The 16,343-nt window shown below is 38.1% G+C and overlaps 2 protein-coding genes across 2 annotated transcripts; one reads left to right on the top strand and one right to left on the bottom strand.

Annotated features, from left to right (window-relative positions):
* The first annotated feature begins 271 nt into the window (after window positions 1-271).
* Window positions 272-10,814, top strand: LOC106676351 (N-fatty-acyl-amino acid synthase/hydrolase PM20D1.2). Its single transcript, XM_014412769.4, has 13 exons — window positions 272-528; window positions 610-696; window positions 8,168-8,403; window positions 8,488-8,574; window positions 8,670-8,803; window positions 8,883-9,002; window positions 9,143-9,218; window positions 9,299-9,360; window positions 9,454-9,532; window positions 9,632-9,703; window positions 9,781-9,946; window positions 10,034-10,133; window positions 10,355-10,814. Exons 1-13 carry the CDS (start codon window positions 309-311, stop codon window positions 10,482-10,484), a joined length of 1,569 nt encoding a protein of 522 aa, XP_014268255.2. The 5' UTR covers window positions 272-308; the 3' UTR covers window positions 10,485-10,814.
* Window positions 10,815-11,284: 470 nt separating this feature from the next.
* LOC101479870 (chitotriosidase-1) lies at window positions 11,285-16,182 on the bottom strand. Its single transcript, XM_004546305.5, has 11 exons — window positions 16,111-16,182; window positions 16,000-16,026; window positions 15,709-15,913; window positions 15,571-15,627; window positions 15,310-15,475; window positions 15,118-15,242; window positions 14,915-15,038; window positions 13,702-13,884; window positions 13,462-13,578; window positions 13,207-13,339; window positions 11,285-11,772 (listed from the first exon to the last, which is right to left on the bottom strand). Exons 1-11 carry the CDS (start codon window positions 16,133-16,135, stop codon window positions 11,513-11,515), a joined length of 1,422 nt encoding a protein of 473 aa, XP_004546362.2. The 5' UTR covers window positions 16,136-16,182; the 3' UTR covers window positions 11,285-11,512.
* Between the last annotated feature and the right edge of the window lie 161 nt (window positions 16,183-16,343).

Genomic DNA, 16,343 nt, shown 5'->3' with positions numbered 1-16,343 from the left:
CAACTCCTCCTCCTAGCCCCCCCCCCCCCGCAGGTCGCAGAGAAAAATGTATTTCAATAAAGTGTTTGCTTTGTATTTTGGCAATTATTTTACTACTAAAAACCTGCACGTCGTGAGGGAGATTGAACACAAGCTTTCTCCACCCGAATGGTGATGGTGATTTAACTAAAACTGAAATAAGCTCTTAAAAAACTGCTCTCTACATAATGTAGGCGTGACTGTCCTTGTCTGCCTGCAGGTGGCTCTAATGCAAATTCAGCCTGCAGTCACAGTCGACGAGTTCTGCTGTAAACACAACAACCATTACAATGACTGAGTCGGGTTCAAAGTTAAGAATATTTAAGTTTTTAAAGATAATTATTAGCAGCTTGCTTATTACAGTCCTGCTGTTATTTACAATAGCAGCTATCAGGACTCTTTCACTGGACGTTAACGCCGGACTTCAACTCGCACACTGGGAAAAGACGAATAACAAATCGCTCGTCATTGACCACCATCAGAGAGAGGAGCTCCTAGCAAATTTTAAAGGTATTCGGAGTCGTGTTGTAGTGGATGTAGATGGAGGTAGAGACACTTCTGTTTGGTAACAATTTGTCTCCATTTGTCCAGAGGCAATCCGCATCCCCACCGTGTCATTCTCAAATACAGAAAGCAACACCACTGCGCTGCATGAATTTGACAGATTCCTCCGAAAAGGTAAACCTGCCAGTAAAACGTGCTTAAAGTAACTTTCTTTTATATATAATGTGCTCAACGTGGAACTAGCTGATGGCTGTAACTCTAAACGTTAATGTAGTTTTTGTATGTCAAACTTGTATAGCGCTAATAAATGGATAAAGTTAATGTTTGCTGTGCAGATGTACTTTGTTCGGTACACCTTATTCAGAATTAACCTTTCCACGTCTTGCTGAGCCAAGGTATGTCGAAACGCTACACCGAGATGCACGTGGTTCAAAACCCTCAAGTCACATGACCCATGACCCTTTGTCGACCAAGAGCACCTGGCTGCAGCCACTGTGGAGTTAAGTCTAAAAAAACTCTAAAATTAAGGAATTATTCACTAATGCTTTCCCCCATATAGATCAAATCCAAATTCCATTTCACAACCGTTCTCCTGCGATCAAAAGAAAGAAATCAGAGCAAATTACCTAAAACTTCCCATTCCTCCAAAAGCTAAGGAGGTCCATTATGAAATACTCTCAGGCATTTACCGTTCCAAAGAATTTCTCAGGCATCGTTTTCCTATTGATAATAAGTCTTGTTCTTTCTGTAATGGGAATATTGATTCGACAGAACTTTTATTTTACGAATGTATATACTGTAAAGCCCCGTGGGACGATGTGCACTACTGGCTTTTCCCAAAGATTCCAAACTTACTTGAATTTTCTAAAAATGATATTATTTTTGAATCTCAAAGAAAAGAAAATAAACTTGAAAATGTCTTAAATGTGATAATTATTATGGGTTCATTCATAAATGTCGATTTCTGAAAACTAAGCCATTCTTTTTCACTTTTCACGAAGAACTCTGCCTCTTCTTCTCATCTGCAAAGTTTATGGACAAAAAACAAGCTGTGGATCTGCGACAATAGCGGACATCATTTTCAAACCCCCCCCCTGTGGTCTTTCGCTACTCAAGTTAAACATGATACAAGTCAATTAGATCATTTAAAAATTTTATTGTTTTTTTTTTTTTCAGTGTTTCATTTGTTCCTGAGCAAATCAGTTTGGCTCAGATTAAGCTTTATAACTGGACTGTTTTATTTAATACTGAAGTCTTACTTGTAGAGCTGTCAGTGTACTTTAAATTTCACCTGTTATACTGCCTGATGTAAAATATTCTGTTCTTTTTTTAAACAGCTGACTCTGAGTTAAATATAACATTAAAAATATTTAAATTCAAGAGGAAACGTTTTCACTGAGAGCAAAAACAACATGTTAATGCGTGGAGATCCTGACGGCTGCTCCAAATGATCCGATTATATTTTAAATATTTGTTCAATTCTCTTCCAAACCCCAGCTGTCTATTGTAAGGGCCAGTGTCTATTAAAATAAATATAAAAGTGTTCTAACATCTCACCTCTTTCTTATTATTCAGGCATACATGTATACTATTTTTATTAATAGAGAGATTAAGCTTGTGTTTTCATACATGCAGTAATTGTGCTTAACTGCATGAAGCTCTTTAGACATTATGGAACAGATCATACATAAAAGCGAATTTTGCCAGAGTGCTTAAGATACTTTTTGAAAATTATCTTTAAAAAACAAAAAAAGAGAGAAGATCAAAAACATAATGTGTAATTTCCATTGTAAATATTAATCACAGTTAAATTAAGAGGGGATGGCAGTAAAAACTCCGGAACGGTGATGTCATCAAGTATGCTGCTGTTCCAATAGACTATGTGCACCTTAGCATATGCTACTTCCGGTGAGGAAACTCCTGTAGGGCACTTCGTTTCCGGTGTGATATTCGCATCTTGTTTATGGTCGGGTTTTCCAAAAAAAGCCAAGCGGCGATTTACATTTCTCAAGGTGTCTTGGGCATTTACTGAATATATCTGTAGATGATGTTCATCGACTTATTATATTTTTCCCTCGCGCCTCAGAGCAAAAGAGAGAAGGGATTGAAATTTCTCAGCATTTGTATATAGAATTCCCTCGTTTATCGCGGGTGTTGTTCTAAAAATAACCAGCGATAGGTGAAATCTGCGAAGTAGCCAGCTTTATATTTTACAATTTTTTTTAAAATGTAAGGCTGTAAAACCCATCACTACACACTTTATACACTTTTCTCAGAAAGGCATGAACAGTTTCACACTTTTCTCTCTTGTTTAAACTCTCAAAGCTCAAACCTTCGTAAAAAAAAAAAAAAAGTGATCGGGATGCAGAACACAATGTGCTTTAAAAAAAAAAAAGCATGCAAAATTGCACTAAAAGAATCCGCGAAACAGCGACGCTGCAAAAGGTGAACCGCGTTATAGCGAGGGACCACTGTAATTGTAAGTAATAAGTCACAACATACTCTTCGTAAATACTAATATATACAGACCCTTACCTGCAATCAATCATGTATTTTTTTTATATCCTGTGGCTTTTTTTCACGGTTTGTTGACATCCTGTGTAGGTGTGTACTGATATCGACATAACGGGGAAACATCTGGCTTTGACTATTGTTCACCTGTAGTTTGAATGCTGGACATTTGCCTGTTTAAATCATAAGAACTGTCACTATAGAGAGATGTGCTTCTGAATGTGGACAATGTGTCTTCTGCATGCAGTAATGTAGTTCTGCTTGGGTTGAGTGATGTAAACAAACAATCGATCTACGCTTTTCAAACATCAAAATTGATCATTTGATTTTTTTTATGACACAGCAATGGTGAGTGTTACCACCCTCTGCTCTTTGTAACTTAATGTAATCTTTCCGTTTTCGTATTTTGGACATGATTTTTGAGTTCACCTTTGCAGTAGCAATTGACTGCCAAATAAAGCTACCGGAAATGTACAACCCTACATCCGGTCTTAAAACAGGAAGTTAGCATTTTCTTGTGCGCAGGGTCTATTGTAAAATGATCGTGCTGCGTTCTTGCATTTTTGGGAAGTTCGGACTCCCGTGTGCGCCTAAGAAGTCTGGACTCACGTACTTTAGAATTGAGAAACGTCCTTTGTTTTTGTGTTGTGTCCCGTATTGCAATATGTTGGACGTGTTTCTACCTAGTGTGGAAGTCATGGGTTTCAGGTTACTGTTGAGGTCATGTGTTTCCAGTTACTGCAGAGCTCCACAGTGGCTGCAGTGAGACCCTTTGCTTTGTCAATATAAGACAGGCTACAGGCTATCTTGAAGGGCTGCAGTCCCTCAACAATATTCCACCTTGTAGAACATAATTAAATGTGGAAGAAGCGTTGATACAGATGGGCAAACAAAAATAAATAAAAATGTGGGACTGAAAAGCTAAGTGAGAAAAAGAAAAAGAACTTGAAAACAGATGCAGCAAAATGTGTCAACAGTAATACTAGTGTGGGGTGGCTGTAGCTCAGGTGGCAGAGCAGGTCAGCCACTAATCAGAAGGTTGGTGGTTCGATCCCAGGCTGCATGCCAGATATCCTTGGGCAAGATACTAACCCCATGTTTGCCTACTGGTGGTGGTCAGAGGGCCCGGTGGCGCCAGTGTCCGGCAGCCTCGCCTCTGTCAGTGCGCCCCAGGGCACTGATAGAGCTTTACAGCACTGATAGAGCTTTACAGTACACTTTAGGGACTTACTTACTTAGTCCTTAGGGACTTGTTGCTTTTATACAAATGATTTTTTTTACAAATGCAGGCCATTTACCATGGCAGCAGCCAATCTAAAGTCCTTGCAGTCACAAGAGGCGGCTATTGCTAGAACAAGCCAAGAAAAGGGCAGCAAGAGTGGACCTCTTCCTGATGTACTCATGGATTGTTGTTGTTTCATCCTGGATAGTTGTTCTGACACACATTTGTCCGTGGCATCCTTCCTTCCACTTAGCTTAGCCTGAGGTTGCTGAACTTTGGGTGAAACCCTCCATGGCAAGGAACTTCCTTGTCTTGATGTCAGTAGCTTCTATTTCCTCCTTTGGCCAGCTGATTATCTCAGAATGGTATCTCACAATTGGCAGGACGTGTATAATAATGTATAGGGCTGATACTTTATTTATTTTTCTTCCCAGTCCAGGCCTGCCCAAAGGTGTTCTATTTGGTTGGAAGAAGGTCTTCCATCTTGGACTTGCTCATCCATGACTTTATGGGTCTTGCTTTGTGCACTGGTGTGCAGTCATGTTGAAACAGGAAAGGGCCATCTCCCTGTTGGGAGCACAAGTGTTCCTTTCACTTAAACTAGGGGACCGAGCCCAACTCCTGAAAATGCTCCAAACCATAATACCCCCTCCACCAAACTTTACTCTTGGTTTGTGTCAGTCAGACAAGGCAAGGCAAGGCAAATTTATTTGTATAGCACAATTCAACAACAAGGTGATTCAAAGTGCTTTACAGAGACATTAGAAACAAAAACAAATAAAAAGCATGATTTAAAATTGATTAAAACAAGCAAACAAACAAACTAACTAAACACACACATTTCACACCTGTTCGCGCGATCTGAACCCTTATCGTAAGGGGAGCTACCAGTCCTTCTGTGGACGAGCTACTTTCTATTTTAAATTCCCTGAATTTAAAATACTCTCTAGACCCAGTCTAGACCCAGTTGGGGAGCTACCCAGAGCTCTAATCCCACACCTGTTCGCGCGATCTGAACCCTTATCGTAAGGGGAGCTACCAGTCCTTCTGTGGACGAGCTACTTTCTATTTTAAATTCCCTGAATTTAAAATACTCTCTAGACCCAGTCTAGACCCAGCTGGGGAGCTACCCAGAGCTCTAAACCCACTTAACAAACAAACAAACAAACAAACAAACAAACAAACAAACAAACAAACAAACAAACAAACAAACCAGTATATAAAATCAAAACAGATAAAATCAGAAATAGATAAGATCAGTAGTTAGTGTAAGTTTTGAAATTTAAGCTTAAAAGTGTGGATTTGGTGCTTTATTCAAATGCAGCTGAGAATAGGTGAGTCTTCAACCTGGATTTAAATAAACTGAGTGTTTCAGCTGATCTGAGGCTTTCTGGGAGTTTGTTCCAGATATAAGGAGCATAAAAGCTGAATGCAGCTTCTCCATGTCTGGTTCTGACTCTGGGAACTGATAAAAGACCGGATCCAGATGACCTGAGGGATCTGGAAGGTTCATACTGGGTCAGGAGGTAACTGATGTATTTTGGTCCTAAACCATTCAGAGCTTTATAGGCCAGCATCAGAACTTTAAAGTCTATCCTCTGACGGACAGGCAGCCAGTGTAAAGATCTCAGAGCTGGACTGATGTGGTCCACTTTTTTGGTCTTAGTGAGGACTCGAGCAGCAGAGTTCTGAATGAGCTGTAGTTGTCTGACTGATTTTTCAGGTAGACCTGTAAAGATGCTGTTACAGTAATCAAGCCTACTAAAGATGAATGCATGGACTAGTTTTTCCAGGTCCTGTTGAGACATCAGATCTTTTATCCTTGATATATTCTTGAGGTGATAGTAAGCTGACTTTGTTATTGTCTTAATGTGTTTTTCTAAGTTTAGGTCTGCATCCATCACTACACCCAAATTTCTCGCCTGGTTTGTGGTTTTTAGATGTATAGATTGAAGTTCTCTGGTGACCTGTAATCGTTTTTCTTTGGCGCCAAAGACTATTACTTCAGTTTTGTTTTTGTTTAGTTGGAGAAAATTGTGGCACAACCAGTCATTGATTTCCTCAATGCATTTACCAAGAGCCTGTACAGGGCCTCGGTCTCCTGGTGACATTGTGATATATATTTGTGTGTCATCTGCATAGCTGTGGTAGTTTATTTTGTTGTTCTTTATAATCTGGGTGAATAATCTGAAACAAGTACCATTCTCCTGGCAACTGTCAAAGCCAGATTCCGACACATCAAATTCCCCAGGGAGGATATGAAAAGTGGCAGGTTAGTCTTCTTAGACTGTGAAATTTCCATCAGTAATGGGGAACATCTAAAAGCTGATGTGTACCGGAAACCTACACATATGGATCAGTATTTAATGTTTAACTCTCATCATCCACTGGAGCACAAACTGGGTGTCATCAGAACGCTACAACACAGAGCGAACACCATCCCCACAGATTCAGCAGCCAGGGAAGCAGAACAACATCACATCAAGAAGGCTCTGAGTAACCGTGGTTATCCCAGCTTGACTTTTGTCAAAGTTGGGAAGGCGCCAACTGATCCAGGAGAGAAGGGCAAGCGCTGCCTAAACGAAAACCTGTAGTGATCCCGTACGTGTAAGGAGTACAGTTGAGACACATTTTTTCTAAACACCACGTCTCTGTGGCTTTAAACCCCAAAACACGCTGTGCCAAAAATTGGTCCACCCCAAGGATCGGGTCCCCCGACACAAACAGAGTAACATAGTGTACGCTGCCAGGAGTATTGCCAGCATTTATACATCAGGGAAACCAAACAACCTCTGGTGAAGCGGATGGCACAACACAGAAGAGCCACCTCTTCAGGCCAGGACTCTGCAGTCTATTTACACCTACTGGCCAGTGGACACTCTTTCAATGATGAGGATGTACACATCCTAGACAGGGAGGAACGCTGGTTTGAGTGCGGAGTCAAGGAAGCCACTGCTGTTCACATGACTGTGGAATATTTAGTAGCAAGGACATTTCACGACTGAGCTTGCACTGGAATTCACTGAGGTCTTGAGATCAACTCATTCTTTCACAAATCTTTGTAGAAGAAATCTGCATGTCTAGGTGCTTGATTGATTCCATAGCCACAGGTGCATAAAACCTGTGGCCATGGAATTGATTGGAAGACCTGAATTTAATGATTTGGATGGTTGATTTTTTTTACTTTTGGCAATATAGTGTATTTTGATGCCAAGTCATGTAAGGAAAAGAATTAAACAACTAATATTTTCAAATAAAAGTCCTTACTTATAAGAATTGCAGATGTTGCTGCTTGGTCTTCACTTGTTTAAGTGGAAAAATCCCAGATTTTTCTGTGTGGGAAAATTCTAGTAAATCACAAGTTTCTGAAATACGCAGAACAACCCATCGGAAACCAATAACAAATCTGGGTTCAAAGTCACATTTATTTCCCCCATTTTAATGCTCACTTTGAACTTTAGGAGGCCATCTTGACCATGTCTAGATACCTGAATGCACTGACTCGGTTGCATGTGATTAGCTGATTAGATATTTGTTTTAATGACTAGCTAAACAGGTGCACCTAGTAAAGTAACCAGTGATTGCATTTGTAAAGCATTTGCTGCAATTTTCATAGCCTCCTCTATCAGTTGTTTTATCTCACTTGTGAAATGAAACTTTCTATAGTTCAATTTTAGCAGATGACAGCTTGCGACAGTTTCTAAAATGTGCAATAGTGATTTTATTTACCATAGATCACCACTTGCTTGAAGCTGGAACAAGTAGATGCTTTTTGTAGTTGAATTTTTACTATAAATAAATCAATAAGTCATAATCATGAAAAAGTTATCATAAATAAGTCATGAAAGATAGGATGAATTTAAGATAACAATTGCTCTTTCAGCTTGTTTTTAAGTTTTTTGTTTTTGTCAGCCTTCCCTACAGTTTTCTCTTCTAGCTTGGTTCATCATGAATTGGTGGCAAACTACAGCCACTTGTTTTGGGTGAAAGGATCACAGCCTGAACTGGTGCCATACATGCTGCTGGCCCACATTGATGTAGTACCTGCTTCAGAGTCAGATGGTTGGGAAGCACCACCATTTTCTGCAAAGGAGATCGATGGCTTCATCTACGGCAGAGGAACCATAGATGACAAAAACAATCTAATGGTGTGAAAACATTACTTTTGTGTGAGCTTACTTTTAAACAGACTTGAGGTATATTTGGCTAAACAGCTGATTTATTTCTTCTAGGGAATACTTCAGGCGCTGGAGTACTTGCTGTTAAAGGGCTATGCTCCACGCAGGGGATTTTACATCGGTCTTGGTCATGATGAAGAAGTATGTTAACAGTTTCACTATGACATTACAAACTTAAGTGGGATTGGAAATATCACATTTTAATGGCTGTGCTCTTCAAAATCTCTTTTTTTAAGATCAGTGGTCTCAATGGAGCGATGAACATAGTGCGTATTCTGAAGCAACGTGGTGTCCAGCTGTTGTTTGTCATGGATGAGTGCCTGACTATACTTGATGGAATCATTCCTGCTATTGAAGGACCTGCTGCTCTGTAAGAACCTGCCTGAACATGTGTTGTGCACTTGTGTTGATCACATCTTATGTGTATGTGTATGATTTATGATTTGCAGAATCGGGTTAAGTGAAAAAGGCCAGGCCGTTATAAAGCTTAGTGTGTCTGTGGCCCCTGGTCACTCCTCGATGCCTCCCAGGGAAACTAGCATTGGGATCTTAGCCACAGCAGTCAAAAGGTGAGAGGAACATTGTTTTTTAAACTATAATGAGTTCTGTTTAGCTTCTCTGTTCATATGTTTCACTGCCTTCCATAATTTTACTACCCCATGTTTAAAAAGCTAGTATAAAAGATTTAACTGTGATCCTGTTTCCTCAGACTAGAGGACAACCCAATGCCGAGGTTATTTGGTTATGGTCCTGAAGGTGACACCTTTGAGCATCTGGCCCACAAGGTAGGGTAATCTAAATACTTCTTTACTAGTAGTATACTCATGTACTCATTCTTTACCAACTACTAATTCTTTGCCTTCAGTTCAGTTTACCACTAAAGTTCATAATGTCGAATTTGTGGCTCTTCTCTCCGCTCCTTAGCAGGTAATAACTGCTAAATATCATTTAAATATAAATTCAAATGTCATGTTTTCTTGTGATTGGTTCCAGTGAAATAGACCAGTTTTTATGTTTCAGGATACTTGAAAGAAAACCAGTATCTAATGCATTTGTAAGGACTACCACAGCAGTCACCTTTTTTAATGCAGGAGTAAAGGTGCAGTGATTATTTTAAATTGAATGTAATTCACAAGAAGTAAGATTTTAAGCCTGTTACTTTTCTTTGTAAAAATTCAATATCTCCCTCCCTCTGCAGATAAATGTTATTCCTTCCCTTGCTGAAGCTTATGTAAATCTACGAATTCACTCAGCGCAGTCGGTACAAGAGGTAGAGTCCTTTTTGAGAATGAATGCCTTACTATGTACACTTTGACATGAATATGAGATGTGTGCTGTCTTTTTTAGGTACTGGACATCATCAAGGATACGGTGGGCGACCAGCGAGTGAAGGTAGAACTTGTTAATGGATTTGACCCTCTACCCATCAGCGGTGCTGATGACAAGGTCTTTGGCTTCCAAATTATTAAGAAAACGGTGCTGGACTTGTTTCCAACAGTTACAGTTGCTCCAGGTAGGGTTCATACAGATTTGTATGGAAGCATTTTAAAGCATCTTTCAGGACATTATAAGTAATTTAATATCATATTTAAATGTGCAGCTATCTGTATTGGAAACACAGACAGTCGACACTTCGTCGACCTGACCAAAAATATTTATCGGTTTTCCCCGGCTTGGTTTAAGCCAGGTGACTTTGAGAGGTGAGAATTCAGCAGTTTTTAATACTGTCAAAATATATTTTCACCAAAAATGTCTGCAGACCTCAATTTAAAATTGAACAAATACAGTAAGAAGAATTCCACGTGCAGTGATTATTTCTCAACTCTAGAAACAGATCATGCAGCATGAATAGAAGAGGGGAATATATAAAATACTTTCTTGTTCCAAGTACCATGAATCCTTTTTTTCCTTTGTTTCTCAGATTCCATGGCATCAATGAAAGGATTTCCACTAAGAACTACGAGGAGATGATTGTTTTTTACTTCAATTTGATCCAGAACTGTGACATTAGGAAGCTCCCTGAGCCCCACAGCTCTGTCCATGAACTCTAAGCAATTGACAACATTGGTGATAAGATAAACACATGAATAGCATACAAATGCATTGATATTGCACTAAATAACTTTTGCATTATAGAATCAGAAACTACAATTTTGCTCATTTCAAAGTGGGATGTACTTTTATCTTTTATGTGGACTACTGACTCTTTTCAGTGATATGTGAGTAGATAGAGCACTGACCTTTCTGCAGTAAAATCACTGTGAATTGGCTATCTAGAATTTTGCATTCAAGATTAAGTTTTGGTGCTCTATGCAGACTGATGTACTATTTTTTTCTGAACTCTATGGTGGTATGATATGATTCAATTAACCAATTATTATATATGTCTTATTGTGGGACACTGATAGTAGTGCAGTCATAAAGATACATGTTTTTTTGATTTGGACCGCTCATAATGAATGGTACAAATGACAGCACTACCTACAGGGATGCTTAACTTGAATCAAACACTGGACTACATGTTCAAAGAATGCTGTTTTACTGGCTGACTCATTAAAATGATTCCAGATTTGTAAATGTGATTGAATCTGTTCACAATTTTAGATAGGCTTTCTTAACACAACAGTATGAGCAATTTGACAGTTTTTAATAACCGCTCAGGTATTAAAAGGCTGATCGGGTGTTGTCAACCCAAGCCTTGTGTCACCTAGGATTTTCAGCAGCAACTTCACCTACTTCCAAGGTGCATGAAGAGGACAAGGAACTAACAACGTAGGAACTCCAGCAACACTTAAAAGTAAAGTGGAACAACGTTATTAACTGACCAACGTTCATCCTCAGATGAATAATGTAATGTAATTATAATCATATTTTATTTCATACGTTGCAAAACCTGGACTGGTTCACATAAGGATTAGACTCTGAAAGCCAAACCTCAAAAGAAAAAAATTCAGATGAAGATCATGCATTTATGTTTAAAATGATCAAAACTGACCAAATGTGACATGACATTATAGTGACCCAAATGGTAATAAAAACAAGCTGAAAACCAAAACTCAGAACAAATAGTCCAGAGTCTCTACGGCCTGTCACAGCACTTACAACTGTCTCGAAAGACTAAATTAGCTGGGCAGTTTTGGATCCACGTGATGCCATTGGCACAGCTGTAAAAAGAACCTGGAGCGTCAGGTTTGGCATAGAGCCCACCAATTTTTGTAGCACAGAAGTTGTCAGTGGTTGTAGTAGTGATTGATGGTCTGGGATGAGGCAAAATGTGATCCTTATTTGTTGATGTCTCCTGATTCAGGTTTGTGTGAGCAGTTGGAAGTGGAGGAAGATCTGTAGAAACAATAGCTATAAAGTTATACTACTACTACTACTAACAACAATAATAATAATAATACTTATTATTATCATCATAAATTATTATTATTACTTATCAGTAAGTGAAATTAAATTAAAGAAGTTAACTTTTAGTTAATATAATATAAAAAAATATCCTACATAAAACCACGGCTATATTAGGGTGCGCAAATTAATAGTCAGTTAATAAATTAAACATTTGCTAGTGTGCATGTTAGTAGCATACAAGCTCTTTATTAGTCAAAGTTGTTAATAATGCCAACAATAAAATTCTTCGCAAAACCTTTTTTTTTTTAACAATTAGGCCAATAATTTTCCTAAATTACGAAATTTTCCTAAAACATTTGTAATTACTGCTTGCTAATTAGTAAGCAAGGTGTTGTACATGGATGTAGGGGCCTATAGTCAATACTCTTTGATAGCCCTAATAACTGCAGTTGTTTCTTATGAACTGCAAATGTTAATAATGTTCAGATAACCTCCTATTAAATGATGGTCTCTTAAAATGTGCTTCCATTTGCTCCTTGTTCTAAAGTGAGGTGTAAGTCACCAGAAATTTGACACTTGGCACACATGGGCTCCGTACGAGTTCTTCCTCTTTACACTTCCCTGTTGCAATTTATATGTCCTTTTCTCAGGTGTTTCAATAAACCTTAATCAAATTTGGAGTTATACACACATTTTATTTGAATATTTTTTAATGGACAACTTAAGACATTTTAAAATGGTATTAAAATATTTTTACATGTTTTTTCCTTATCTTTATTTTTATTTTTTAAATGTTTAGAACAGATCTCCTCCTTAAACTTTCTGTTTATTTCAGCTGACCAGCTTTCGGTTTGCAAAAGGCCAGAAAGCTATTCAACAGTGTCTCTCTGTTTCATATTATATAGATCCTGTCTGGGTTAATAAGTGTCAGTGTAATAGTAGCTTTCGAGCATTTGCTGTGAGTGAAAATTCAAATCCCGAGTTCAAAGATTTAACCAGTATTCATCTGGATACATTGAACACTTGTTTTGTGTTTTATTTAATAAAAATAGATCATCCTCAAGTGCTTTTATGACAAATTGACCAGTCTTTTATTGCTAAAGAGCAAATAATGTTAGGATTGTCACTGATGTGCTGAAGCCTTCTTACGTATTTCATTTAACAAACATTAGGAAGCTATGATAGAATACAGATATCCCAAATAAGGCATTAACAGCCTTTATATTGACTAATTGGAAAATATGCATACTAATAAGTAACTGGCTAGCTGTCCAAAAGTTGATTCTGTTCATCTGGACGTAGCGTTTTGTGGGAGAAACGTTTCGTCACTCATCCAAGTGACTTCTTCAGTTTCAGCAGACTGCAGGTTTCCCCAAATCCAAAACTGGCTAGCTCAAAATGCTAATGTAGGAATTTTATTACCTGGAAACAAAAGAGAGCGAAGAGAACCGATGAGGGGGTATTGTCCCTGTCCACAGAACTGTCCATTAAAGTCGTCTAGATCCAGAGCCCAGACAAAGGCTCCTCCAAAAGTGTTGTTTTTTAGGTAACGGACCTGAAGCAGTAACAATCGAAACAACTTAATAACAGTATGCACATTTTAATGTGATATGTTGTTTTAGTACTAATGTTATCTGGCAAAGAAAAACTGAGCAACATCCAGATGCACATGTCTACCTTAGTCATAAAACTTTCTTTATTGTCATATCCAACCCACTCGTTTTGTTTGGTGGCATATGAGACTTTCTGGTCCTCAATCAAGTGGACACTGGCCCCTTGAAGAAAGGTGCAAATCTGAAAACAGATAAAAAATGCATTCTGTGTGGTAACTTGACATATTAACATTGATCTGCTACTAAGACATAGAAACTGACTTAAAATGAACATATTAATATGAGAGTGGGGATTTCTTTTTACCTCATAATAAGACCAAATGCCGGGCTCCCTTGTAAATGTGCCAGCAGCAGCAGGGCTGCTGGCAGGGGCTCCAGCTTGACTGGATTGAGTAGAAAGACGAAACGTGCGTCCGTATGTAGCAAAGCCCATATTTAACTTTTGTACAGGTGTTCCCTTTTCTGCCCAGTACCTCATAGCAAAATCCTAAAATGTAAACATATGTAAGTTATATTGTCATTAATACTAGTATTATCAGGTTCAGTGACTCATTGACTTTATAAATAATTTGTGATTTAAATTCTCAAGTGTTAGAATTAGAGAAGGGTGTAAAAATGGTGACAATCAATGTCAATCCATCGACAGTTGGTTGAGAACTGTGTGGAAAAGTGGAGCGTGGCTGGGAGCAATTGCAGTCTAAAACAAAGCACTCAGAGAGCACAACTGTCCCTGAAGGGCAAGGGCTATACTAAAAGTTTGGTGTTTTATGTTTCACTGGTATTGTTATCCCCAATAATGATATCTGCATTGTTTTCATAGTCATTTCTGCACTATATTAATATTTTTGTGTCATTGTGAAGTCATATAATGTTATATCAAAATTTTTTCTAAAGAGCTCAGAAAAAGAAAGCGCTTATGTTCCCCTTTGACAAATATATTGCTTCAAAATTTGGAGATGATTTGATCAAAATGAAAGCTTTTTCCTAATACATACTAAAAGGGTGTATTTTTCATCTTTATTCATATGATTGGATCAGAATTAGCTGAAATCTTTGTGATTTACATGCAAATCTACATGCTTGAGATTTGAACATTTTTAACATATTTTCAGTCATTGTGTAATTTTGAGAAATATTATAGTGTCATAGTGATGTTGTAGTGTCTTGTGCAGCTCTCTCCATACCCTTTTATATGATATATAACTCAATATGGTTGTTTGAATTTATTTCATAAAGGTCAAAGGTTTGGCCAACCTAGGTACACATGCTCCCCAAGACTTAGTATATTGTTGTGAAGTCTGAACATGACCCATAAAAAAATTGTGTATGTAAAGTTTTTACTAGTTTTCACATTGACCTGATTTTCATGAAAATTAAATGACCTTAGATCAGCTTGTTGGTATCTATCATTTCATAAAATTTGAAACACTAGACCGCTAACAAACAGACAAAGAAACAAACGGAATGGATTACATAATCCCTCTTTTTCAGGGAGAAAAATGAACCCATCTACTCACAGTATTTAAGTAAACGTGGTCCCCAATATCTTGGGATCCTTTGTATAAGGGGCTGTTATGTCCTGTGACACTCTCCCAGGTACCATGAAAGTCATATGTCATCACATTAATAAAATCGACATACCTGATAAAGTGCATGAGAGGTCAAGGTCAGCAAAACAGGTTTTGCAGGGCATGCAATGTGATATTACTAATAAGCTTACTTTGACATCTCTGAGACTTCATAACCGGCATCAATGGTTCCTTTACCAGCAGACACAGCAGCAGAAATCATTAACCTGGGCTGTCCTGTTGATGTTCCCTCTGCCTCAAAGGCCTGTAGTAGCTCCTATAAACCACAGAAAAGAAAGGTAACTTCGTGGTTCATGCCAATCATCAGTAACTCCAAATCTGACCTTGCATAACACTGTGAATCTCTGCTTGTCTTCCAGAGGGCTTCCTCTTGCTGCAGGGTATTCCCAGTCTAGGTCTAGTCCATCAAAACCAAATTTTCTCAGTAGTTTGATAGAAGATTGTATAAATGTATTTCTTTTGGCTTGCGTTGACACCATAGTAGTGAACCTATGAAACCGATTGGCAAAAGAAAGGCACAATTAAAAAGATCTGTATAAAGAGAAAATTTATGATTCATTATTGTTTTATGCTTAGTGTCACACTTTTGCGTTCCGAAGTTCCAGCCTCCAACTGCCAGCAGGGTTTTAAGATTTGGATTCCTGTGGGAATGTAAAGATACAGCAGCAAAGATTATTTTTTCTCAACATTTTGTAAGTGATATGAGGAGAAAATAGACTAACCTTTGTTTGAGTCCATTAAAGGATCTATAGAGTTCCTCATCATTCCATTCTATGGTCACTAATTCATTTGCCTCATTAATACCAGAAAAGGCATAGATTAGGTGCGTACAAAGGTTTGGATCAATATTTGAAGGCATAAACCTCCCATTGCCAGGTCTGTATTGGGACCAGTTTGTGAAGTAACACACAAGTCTGGAGGATGAGACTGAATATGAAAGAACATTTTTCAATCTCTTTAAAACATTATATGACTGTCCAATATAAAAGGGTTGGTACAATTTATGAACTCACCCAGACTGCCAAAGGCGAGACAGAGACCTTAACAGTTGCATTTTTTTGTTACATACAAATAGTTAAATATAAAATTTGCATTTGCAAAATCTGTATTTCAATTTCCCTTACCTGAGATCACAATTAGGATGCGCATGATAGCTGAGGTCAGACTGGTAATGTAATAAAACAGTGCAGTAAAGAAAAAAAAAAAAGCAGAATCTATGATAATCATTAACTCAAAGTAAACCAAATGTCCTAAATTTAAGGACATTCTGGTATTGCTTCATAAGTCAAATAGTAACTGATTCATGAACTCACTCACACACACACACACACACACACACACACACACACACACACAC

This window comes from Maylandia zebra, linkage group LG20 (genome assembly GCF_041146795.1).
Source record: "Maylandia zebra isolate NMK-2024a linkage group LG20, Mzebra_GT3a, whole genome shotgun sequence".
Lineage (NCBI taxonomy): Eukaryota > Metazoa > Chordata > Actinopteri > Cichliformes > Cichlidae > Maylandia > Maylandia zebra.
Note: the sequence above shows the minus strand (reverse complement) of the source record. Positions and strands in the feature narration are given on the sequence as shown.